At 42.4% G+C, this 11,640-nt stretch overlaps 1 protein-coding gene across 1 annotated transcript; it reads right to left on the bottom strand.

The window, feature by feature from the left end:
• Nucleotides 1-1,188: 1,188 nt before the first annotated feature.
• On the bottom strand, nt 1,189-10,250 carry LOC120022527 (terminal nucleotidyltransferase 5A-like). Its single transcript, XM_038966473.1, has 2 exons — nt 9,811-10,250; nt 1,189-3,036 (listed from the first exon to the last, which is right to left on the bottom strand). Exons 1-2 carry the CDS (start codon nt 9,964-9,966, stop codon nt 2,011-2,013), a joined length of 1,182 nt encoding a protein of 393 aa, XP_038822401.1. The 5' UTR covers nt 9,967-10,250; the 3' UTR covers nt 1,189-2,010.
• Between the last annotated feature and the right edge of the window lie 1,390 nt (nt 10,251-11,640).

Genomic DNA, 11,640 nt, shown 5'->3' with positions numbered 1-11,640 from the left:
CCTGTGTTCTGTTTCTATCAGGTGTGTCCGTTCTACACTCCACTGCCTGATGTTGCAAATCCCCAGGGCTCAGACATGCAGAACACACCAGTGTCAAAGTTCAGAGAAAGACTAGGACTGAAGTGTTACAGACTCTGCGATAGAAATGTAAGGTCATTTCCGATTGAGCAGACATTTGCAGTGTTTAACGTGAATGCAGTCTCCGATATATCGGAGCATTGTCTTTAAACTGAAATCATGCTGTAAAACTGAACTTCCGTGATGTGGATTGAATAGAGCCCTAGCCTGGTCCCAGATCTGTTTATGCTGTATAGTCAACTCCTATATGGCCAGTGGCAGGTCAGAACAAACAGATGTAGGACCAGGGAGACATGGTAAGAGTATTCAGTGACGAGCGTGGGGTAATGCGTAACAATCCTGTAAGATAAACTAGCCTAGTCCCCAAAAGGCATGCAATGCAATACAATATTACCTCAAACTTCTCAATCTGACAGCCTGGTCCTCAGCTGCCTGCTCAGCCAAAACACACAGAATACAACTCAACCAAGACAGGCAACAGCCATCTCTTTCCAATGATACAGGAAACCCCTCATTAGATATTATGGATGACATGCAGGCGTAACTATATGGCTAATGTATGGATGGCTACGAGGGCAGAGGGGATTGATTCAGTTTCCCATGGTAACTTTGAGGGGGTGGGAACAGAACAGAACACGGAAGTGTTTGTGTGTCTTAGGGCCTTGTTTGTGTGTCTTAGTGTCAGACTGATGAGATCATAGAAATGGAAAGAATAGATTATATTTCTATTGAAGGGACGCCCTAGTGCATGATACAGTAGGAGAGAGAGGAGACTTAAGCAGATTTAAAGCCACAGCTAATTTGTGTTTCAACAAACAGCAACCCTAAAATTGTTTAAAGCTGAGTGATGGGGTATGTCAGTGGGTATACCATTAATTGAAATGACAATTAAACAGCTATACAGTTTGCAGATTGCACCTTTAATGCCTCTGCTAAGTCATACAGTCCCTTCCACCTGCTTTCCCTGCATGTCTGTGTCTGTCTTGTCATTCAAAAGGGACGATCTGTAACCTATTAGATACTTGTGTTTTATACATCCATCACATATACAACATATGTCTGAAACCATTATGAATGTGTCGATAGAGGAAGAAAGAGATAATACCAATGTTTCCATTTTGTACCTTTTTTTATTATTTGAAAAAGAAGTACCCTGACCCTGGATCGAGAAATGTACAGTAACCTGGGTGAAAAAGATCCAAAAAGAGTAAACTCCTTTAAGATGTCGGTTGGTATTTCAGGCACTTAGAATCACAAAAGTCTGTTTTGTTTTCTTCACCCTACACAAACATGGTATTATTTGGTCCTTACATCTGCAAATGAAAAGATCAGTTGAAACCACAGTCAGAACAGAATACAGATTTCTGGTTTCTTATATTTCCTTTTATGGATCCAAATACACTTAAAGTCCCTCATCACGACTGGGAGGATGAAAAGTTATTCCATCACATTTCAACCGTTTTCCATACATCAAAATAGACCACCAGTCCTCACCATACATATAACAAAGAAGCCAACGCTTCAGAAAAAAACCCTAACAAAACATCATAACAACGTCTCAAATCAGATTTACAGCAGTATTCATTGAAAAACTTAGTGGGAATGGTTGCAGTTGAAGATTTGGCAAAAAGATACAATTCAATACAAATGTTTCCTTTTTTTGGTCCTCATTGGACTTTGTCCTCAAGTCTCCCACAAGAACCCATTTTGCTACAGGTGGACTGAGCAAAGTACTCTATCAAACTGCTGAGCTCACGTTACCATAAGACAGAGGGTGTGTCTCAAATGGTACCCTATCCCTATATAGTTTCCTGGTCATGTAAAGTACTGCACTATATAGGGAATAGGGTACCATTTGAGACTAAAACAGAGAAACTAGAAGCTTAAAAAACACAACATACAACATAGTCCTCTTACACTGATCCACATCACTCAGCTGCAAGGAAGCCATGTTCTGTGGTAAGAGTTACTATAAGAGTTACTCATGGGCGACTGGACCCGCGCTATGTAGTAATTACTGAAGTTGACGTCCCTGACGTAAGGTGCCGGCTGGTAGTAACAGGTGATGTTAGCCAGGGCAGGGATGGCGTTCTGCTCTGCCATGGCCCGTAGCGCCAGCGCCGAGATCAGTGCCAGCGTCTGGCGGCGCTCATGGCCCATCAGGCACACGGTGCTCTCGTCCACCACATGCCGCAGCGTCACCAGGCAGTCATAGCGCTTGTCCTCCATGCCGTTGAAGTGGTTCTGGAGATACGCTTCCAGCTTACGCTGCTGCTCGCCAATGTCCGGGAAGTCGATGAAGAAACGAGAGCACATGTAGCGTTGCAGCAGCTTCATATGAGCCTCTGAGTCCGGTTTAAACCCCCGCACTAGCAGGTGGCAGTACTTCAGCAGTCCTCCTCCCCGGATCTCCTCAGGGCTGTGCGTGGCTATGGTCCTGGTGCGGAGGTGTCCCAGGGCCTCCTGGAAGTCCCCGTACATGCTCTCTCCGACCACGGTGGGGTGGAAGCTCTCAGACATGGACGTCTCTGAGCAGCGGTCAAACAGCAGCAGTGAGTCCAGGCCGATCTGGAACGAGTCCACGCTGAACTCAAACTGCCTCCGCAGAGAGTCCACAAACTTCAGCTCCACGTTCTTCCCTGTGTTGTTGGAGAGGGAGATCAGGCTCCAGCGGTCTGTGTCATTGCACACCTTCACCAGCTTCTGGACGTAGGCCTCTTTGAGGGTCATGGGCGAGACACGACTGAGCCCCGGAGGTAGGAAGTCCACCAGGCTGTCCAGGACCACATCTTTGACCACACGAAAGGTCTTGTCATCAGTCAGGTTTAGGCCAAAGATGAGGTCCAGGTCCTTGTAGCCCAGGCCAGTGTCCTGGTGGAGCACATAGCTGGCTGCTGAACCGTTCAGCTTCACATCCCGGACCACCACACCACGCTCCTGCAGACGCGCCCGAACCACCTGCACAGAAGAGAGAGAGAAACATGGGTGAGTGATCTGAGATGTATTATTAGGGCATTTTATTGTCAATTTTCTTTTCCGATCAAATACGTATTTTTTTGTTGTTGCTTTCAAGTGATCTGATAGAGCAGGGGTGCCATGGTTTTAGTTTTTTTCCTTTTAATTTTAAGACCTAGACAACCAAGTGAGGAGAGTTCCTACCTAATCAGTGACCTTAACTGATCAATCAAGTACAAGGGTGGAGTGAAAACCGACAGACACATGGCCCTCCATGGAATGAGTTTGACACCTGAGCGTTATCTATGAGTGATCTGCGGCCGAGATATGTTAGTGATCTAAGAGAGAGATATCCATACAAACTAGGGTGATTCATTTAAAGAACTATGCACTGAAAATGCATGCCACTGCAAGTTGAAACGTAACTTTCATGGTCACTGGCACTTTTTAAAAAATGGTACTATTTACATTTCAATCAAGGAATGGTTCACCTTGCTTTCAGCGTATGCTCATAACAGTAAATATAAAATACTAGCATCCAATCATTTGTTGTGTGGATGAGAATAGAGACAAGCAACAACATGGAATAGCAAATGTAATCATTACTATCAAAAGATTGTGAGAACCGTTTCTGTTTTTTGCAATGCACAGACATTTAATTTGTTCATATACTCTTATTGCCATTCTTAAAAGACAAAGGTCTGTCTTTTTCTCACGCAGAGAGATGTGACACTGAAGAAATGAACAGCCTCTGATTGTAATGCATGGAGAATCAGAGAATTTTCTGTGGAACACAGCAAGCCAGTGCATGTCTTTGGTCTCTAACTTCTGGAGGAAACCCAGCTGACCTGCAGGTTATCTAAAAGAAACATTACACATCTGTGAAACGTAGACAAATGGGGTTGGGTTGTGAACTTATAAACTCTGGTATGATTGCGCCATACTGAAAACATATTTTCCCTATGTCGTAATATCAACAGCATACTGTACTTGGTAAAGAAATGGTTCATGAGCGTATTGGGTCACAGAACAGAACCATCTGGGGTGGATCCTGGAGTTAAGGGAAGCTAAAGGCAAGGCAGCTGAGACTGACTGTTACAACACTGCAAAGAGGAAAACAAGAAACTGGGACAATACTTAACAGGCATGACCACGGTTACCAAGTACACACACTTGGTATCTTTATCCAGACACTGATCCAAGTATTCAAAGGTATCTGGTATCTAGTCTGTATATGTACACAACCACATACAATCTATTTCCCTTTCCAGGTCGGATCAAGTTCACCATTTTAAGCATAAGATAAGCATAACAACATAAGCTACGAACTCTCTTTACTATCAAAATACCTATTTTATGCAGTTGTTGTCCACAACTGTGCTACAGTGCCACCATTTCATTACAAAGTGGATATCTGCATCAGTCACCACCCACAATGAAATATGGTTTTAACCAGCTCAAGATAGAAATGCCCTCAGTACGATGCTGCCTGATTCACACCGATTGAATCAACGTTGTTTCCACGTAATTTCAATGAACTAACGTGGAATAGACATTGAATTGTCTGTGCCAAGTGGGGAGCCTATACGTTTGTTTCGGGAACACACAAGCACACACACACGCAAACAAAGTTGTGCCTGAGGAAATAGGTTATGTTGGCTTCACCACTATGCCAGGAAAGGAGTGTCCTGCCGAGTCTCTGACTTAACATAGCTAGATCCCCCATTCATGAATTAAGGTTACGGCCTCCTCCCTACCAACCTAAAAACAGAGACAGACCAAAAACAGACAAATTGAGACATGCATGATATGTGTTGTCTCCCTCTCTGCCAAAAATCTTGCAAAATCCTTCCTGGCCTTTAATTGTAGCCTCCTTTACCCAGACCCAGAAACACACTGTCACTGTGTGATTGAAGAATATGAATATGGTCCATAGCTACTGACAGGGTTCTAAGGGAAGGGGTAGTGGTACTCACAATGAACAATGACACTACCATGAAAAGGTCTATTGAGGAAAAGGTTCAAAACGTAAACTAAAGGTTAAGAAAAAATGAATGTTGAGTTTCAAAGCCAATCCTTTTTAGGGACGGAAATAACAGAGAATTGAGTAAGCAATAAAATCAGTTTATGGAGCCCTGCTGTGCTCATCTGTGCTGTGTTCCAGTGAGCATGGCAATCTGTTTCTATTGGTAACCCGACCTCTGGACAGATGGTCACTAATAAAAACATCCAGAATATTAAAGGCTTCTTCCTTCTTTCTGTGGAAACAAACACCAGAATATATATGAATCATTTCCCAGAGTCCTCGTGGAATAATCAATGATTCATAGAAACTGGAATATATGCTTCAATGAACACATATGCATATGTACGTATATTGGAATTAGGTTTGACTAAGCTACAAGCAGTATCCATGATAATAAACAGTAGTAACTGCCTTACCAAACATATGGTTGGGTATCAAGTATCAACCCATGATGATACCATTAAGATAGTTATACATACTGCTAGCCTGAAACAAACAATGAGGAGGAAATAATTGTCCTTAATATGGGCTGTGTGATATGTTACTGAGTCCAATGACAAGTAGGTCTAACTGAATGGAATAGGTCAACCCGAATGCCTCCAGGTGTAATGCATTACATGGTTATAATGACTTGTAAGACTTACATTAAGCACGTATGACCCCCTGATAATGTCTTATAACACAAAACGGTCTCCCAAAATAAGAAGTAACGCCTTTTCTTCTACCTCTCCAAAGGCAAGTCATTCCATTCCTGCGTTACGCAACAAGCACCGGGTGAAGTTGAGCTAAGGGGGGACACTTCCTCTCGAAGTCGACCAGGAGAAGCAAGAGACTTATAAAAAAGCCACAAACTGACCAGACGGTGTGGTGTTGACAATGTCTTGGCGACACGTTATGTACAGTCTCTTTGCATTCCTACTCCAGTCTGGCGGGTTTCCTCTACTAGTCCATTTACCTCAGTCTGTGTGTCTCCTAAATAGCACCCTATTCCCTACATAGTGCATTATATAGGGAATAGACTGCCATTTGTAACTCACGTTCAGTCTGACTGCAGCCTGAATGTGTTTTATTATTTTAGTGGGAAAACAGAGTCAGAAACAGCCGTTAGCCAGCTAAACCCCATGGTCCCCTAGACACCAGTTAGAGCACTGCCTGGCCTGGACAGAGAGTCACAGAAAAACCCAGCCAAGCCAAGTAAATGGCATCAGTAAATGAATGAGATGTTCAGTAGTCTATGACCCTGGCATCCGGTCCAGTCAGCCCAGAAGGCAAGCAGAGACAGCTCAGTCATACTATACTCAGTGTACTGTCAGTAGGCTAGCAGGAACAGATGATGGGGTTTTCCTCAGAGCTGAATTAGTTGCCTTGCTGTGGGTGGTCACGGCACCTGAACCAGCATTCATTTATAAAACTAGACTGGTATACAGTATTTATAAAAGTAGACTGGTGATGCAGTATTTATTATCATTAAACTAGACTGATGATGCAGTATTTATTATCATGAAATTAGACTGATGTTACAGTATTTATAAAAGTAGACTGGTGATGCAGTATTTATTATCATTAAACTAGACTGATGATGCAGTATTTATTATCATGAAATTAGACTGATGTTACAGTATTTATTACCATGAATTTAGACTGATGATACAGTATTTATTACCATGAAACTAGACTGATGATGCAGTATTTATTATCATGAAATTAGACTGATGATACAATATGTATTACCATGAAACTAGACTGATGATACAGTATTTATTACCATGAAACTAGACTGATGATGCAGTATTTATTATCATTAAACTAGACTGCTGATGCAGTATTTATTATCATTAAACTAGACTGATGATACAGTATTTATTACCATGAAACTAGACTGATGATGCAGTATTTATTATCATTAAACTAGACTGATGATGCAGCATTTATTATCATTAAACTAGACTGGTGATGCAGTATTTATTACCATGAAACTAGACTGATGATACAGTATTTATTACCATGAAACTAGACTGATGATGCAGCATTTATTATCATAAAACTAAATTGGTGATACAGTATTCATTAATAAAACTAGACTGGTGATAAAGCATTTATTGGGGATGCAGGTTGCCTAGTGGTTAGAGCGTTTGGCCAGTAACTGAAAGTCTGCTGGATCGAATCCCCGAGCTGACAAGGTAAAAATCTGTTGTTCTGCCCCTGAACAAGGCAGGTAACCCACTGTTCCTAGGCCGTCATTGTAAATAAGAATTTGTTATTAACTGTCTTGCCTAGTTAAATAAAAAAAATATTCTACCTCATAGAGAGAGAGAATGTTGAGTTCAGCTGGCATTTCCTCGCAATGGCCTCCTTGAAAGCCAGCAACAGGAAAGCACACGCCTATATGTAGAAGACTAACAGAGCTATACACTGTAGTGTAAGCCCAAAATATGTTCCTTTCCTGTTACTCTATCTGTGGAGACGTGTGGTGTCATCATGTCATTGAGTCTCACCAACAATAGACCGACAGAGGAGTTGGCTTACAATCTGGCAGGGCCCACAACAGAACCAGGTGACTGGGCTAGTATTGTGGTGTGTGAGTGTTGAGGGTCTACTCATACCATGTCAACCTTGTCAAGAGTCCTGACCCTCTAAGGCCCCTGTTACTGGAGTGACTGACTAACAAATCCAGTTTCCCCATCCTGCCCCAGAAATGGAAGCCATCGCCGTCACCCGGGAAAGTCGAGCTCACTTCCAGTAAGCTCACAATGGTGAAAGAAGAGCAGGGATGAAGAAACAACAAACAAAAACGAAACCAGATCTTCCTCAGGCTTTGCCCTACTGTGCACTCAGTCAGTCTCTATTGTAATCTACTCTATTCTAGAATCTACGCCCTGAATTAGATTCGAGCAAACCTGGAAAAAGTGTGTTCCCTTTGCTTGGGTTGCCAAGCCAAGTAAAACAGGGTAGCCCCCTAGCTCTACCTCTACCACCCTACTGTTAACATGAAGTAATATCTGATCGGACACACTAAAACACATTCAATGTCTGGATATGTAATCTCGGCTGTATAACACCACTGGGTAGGCCTACTGGCTAGTGTGTGTGTGTCACAAGAGGCTGCGGAGGGGAGGACGGCTCATAATAATGTCCGGAAACGGAGCAAATGGAATGGCATCAAACACATGGAAACCATTTAATTCTGCACCAACCATTACCACAAATCCGTCCTCCCCAATTAAGGTGCCACCAACCTCCTGTGTGTGTGTGTGTGTGTGTGTGTGTGTGTGTGTGTGTGTGTGTGTGTGTGTGTGTGTGTGTGTGTGTGTGTGTGTGTGTAGGCCTATAGTATAGTTCCTCAGAACTGTCAACCCAATGTTGGCTTATAGTTCCTCAGAACTGTCAACCCAATGTTGGCTTATCTACCCACAATCCACTGCACTAAATGAAGTGTGAGACTTCTCGTGTGGACTAAATCACCAACAGTGAGACTTTTCTTTTACACCTCCCACGGCTCAGACACACACGGACACACACAGACACACACAACAATATGGAGCCGCACAATAAACAGATGTTATCTAGATGACAGCTTTTCAATCAACACCCCCCTATTGAGAGCCCTGTGGAACACCCCGAAGAACACATTTCTGGCTGTATGAAGACGTTTTTTTATTTAGGTCCTGGGTTGGATCGGTTGGTTTTCCAGGCAAGGGGGAGAGAGAGAGAGAGGAAGGGAAAACGTTACTGGAGATATGCACTAATGCTTACTGCCGATGGTATGGAGCTGTATGGCCAGCCAGAGCCCACTGTAGACTTTTCCAGCCAGGGGATTTCTCTGATGAACAACATGGATAGAGCATACATCCTTCACATAGGTCTGCTCTATTAATACAGATCACAAGCATTCGTTTCATTAATGAAAGAGACTGGAGAGGAATCTTTTACATTCTCAACGTCTCTATACTCCGCCAATTATAATTCAATGTACCTTACTGTCTCTCCCTGTGTAAAAGTTGTATGGTTTCCTTGACCAATGAAATTTCTGGTCGCAGAAGCATTGGAAAGAGAATGTGGAAAATGACAGTTAAGGCATTAGATCATCTGCTCCTTGAGATCTCCTCCTGTCTGTTAAAGTGAATGTAAATAACATGACTGTCACTCATGATGATTCATAAGTCATGATTCACTGCAATGGGTGGATATTCAAATGTAGGCTACCAAGGCATCCCAGTATATTTCCAATACCTTGAGTAGGCTATTGTAAAAATTCAGTGTATGAGCATGCCAACATGACTGGCAAATAATCATATTCACAGATGTTTTCTGACCTGATATTGAAGAATATTGGAGCTTTTTATTCTCAGCCACAGTGCTGAGAAATGAGACTGGTCTAGATTATGATATTACACAAAGATGACATGGTTAGCCTTGGAATGCTACCAAAATACACTGCTTTCCTTACACTTTTCTTAGCCTACCTATCAAATTCGACTTTAATGTACTGTGTGTGTGCGTGTGTAGCCTACCTGAGTAAAAGTGTGCAAGCGTTCGTGCGTTTAAAAAATATATATTTCATGCACATTCCTGAGTTGCCTATTCATTCACTAAAGCACTTTATGATGAGACTGAATTAGATAAATATTGAACTATTTAAAATAATGTAAAATAACAGCTATATGAGATGAGTTTGGCTAGACAAAAGTTTCGTTTCCCAATATCGGGCTGCATGCGCTCCAGAACTCCCCAGACCAAAGCCGTTATCTCACCTGGACTATCTGCCGAGGCTGTACAGAGAGCGTCGGGAAGTTTCCGCGTCCATGAATAGGGACGCTCTCTCCGAGAATAGAGTCCAACCTCTGCACCTGCTCCCAAGACAACACACAGAACCGCCGACTCTGCTCCGACTCATCCCCGGAGGACATGACGATGGGATTTGGAAAATAAGTCAATTATTTGGTAGTTTAGTTGATGTAGGCTATTATGGACAGTACCAAAGCAATTCCCAAAATAAGTGTTTCTTTTGAAGTTGGAATGAAACTTTAAATCGACAAGAAATCAAACAAAATCGCTCCTGTTGCGCTTCTCAGATTCACTTAGAACAGAAGTTTCTAAACAATCTAGGCTGAAGATCCGAGAGAGTTCTGCACATGCAAATCATAGACCCGTAAACTGAACAGTGTGGCATCTCCAAAATTCTGCTGCGCTGTGATACACTTCTAGCTGTAATCCAGCTAGAGGCATATTGACGGGTTTTAAAAAAATGGGATTAACATAAGCGTCCTGATTGGCTGTTTGGCAGGTTTATGAAGACGTACCTCAACACACAGAAGACTACAAGCGGCCATGCGCACACACCCACTTCCCTTGCGTCAGCAGAGACCAGTCTGTTGCTGTCATTGGATACTTCAGTCACATTTAGTATACGCATTAGAGGGCTATTTACACTGTCTATTGGCAAACGCATCTTCTGTTCTGTAGAGTGAGTAGACATGTAATAGACTAATAATAATAATAATAATAACAACAACAACAACAATTTAATCATAAGAACAACAATTAATTTAACTGTCTACTCTAGAATGATAGAGTTAGGGCTCTATTCAGTCAGTAGCGCTGAAGATCCGCTTTATAGCGCGATTGACAACTAGGCAATGTTCCAGCAGTTGTGGAGAATGCATTCCGGTTAACACTACATACACTACAATGCGTTCTCCACAACTTGGCTCAAACGGAAATTAGACAACCTTACAATTTCTAGCGCAATCATTAACTCTTTAGTGATGCAGATTGACTAGAGCCTTTACTCTGGTTATTGTGAATTATAAGCCTGCATTTCTTTTCACTTAAGTAGGGGAAAACATTTGTTTCTGTTACAGTATAATTTAACCCAGTCTGTATCTCCATCATGTCTTTATTGAAAACCGGTCATTCACACTTTTCAAAACTGTCCTGACCAGCCAGCAACCTCACACTCTATAATGCAGTGGATCTCAAACTCTTTGGGTCCGGGGCCCCATTTTGATTGCAAACTAATCAGGGACACCCTCATCAGAACTCGAGTTTGATCAAATAAAGGCATTTTACTATGACTTCGGCAGTGCATGGCCAGATGAACCAAGCCTCGGGCCCTGGAAAGAAACATTCTAAAGGCATTTTACTATGACTTCGGCAGTGCATGGCCAGATGAACCAAGCCTCGGGCCCTGGAAAGAAACATTCTAAAGGCATTTTACTATGACTTCGGCAGTGCATGGCCAGATGAACCAAGCCTCGGGCCCTGGAAAGAAACATTCTAAAGGCCCGCCTCTTGGCATCGGAAAGAACATTTAGCAGTTTTCAAGCAAATGTCTTGCAATTCTACACTTTCTACACTTCTACATTTTGTCATGGGGCAGAATAATGTTTTGTTGTTACAGCTTTAAAACTTCTTATGGCTGAGATCCCGCTAATGGGATCGATATGACAACAGCCAGTGAAAGTGCAGGGCGCCAAATTCAAACAACAGAAATCGCATAATTAAAATTCCTCAAACATACAAGTATTTCACACCATTTTAAAGATACACTTCTTGTTAATCCCACCACAGTGTCCGATTTC

This window comes from Salvelinus namaycush, chromosome 27 (genome assembly GCF_016432855.1).
Source record: "Salvelinus namaycush isolate Seneca chromosome 27, SaNama_1.0, whole genome shotgun sequence".
Classification (NCBI taxonomy): domain Eukaryota; kingdom Metazoa; phylum Chordata; class Actinopteri; order Salmoniformes; family Salmonidae; genus Salvelinus; species Salvelinus namaycush.
Note: the sequence above shows the minus strand (reverse complement) of the source record. Positions and strands in the feature narration are given on the sequence as shown.

Excerpts from the sequence above, each read along its gene's own strand:
- LOC120022527 (XM_038966473.1), bottom strand. The coding sequence starts at position 9,966 with ATGTCCTCCGGGGATGAGTCGGAGCAGAGTCGGCGGTTCTGTGTGTTG. Across the intron at positions 3,037-9,810 it reads AGCCTCGGCAGATAGTCCAG|GTGGTTCGGGCGCGTCTGCA; the intron begins GTGAGATAACGG and ends TCTTCTGTGCAG.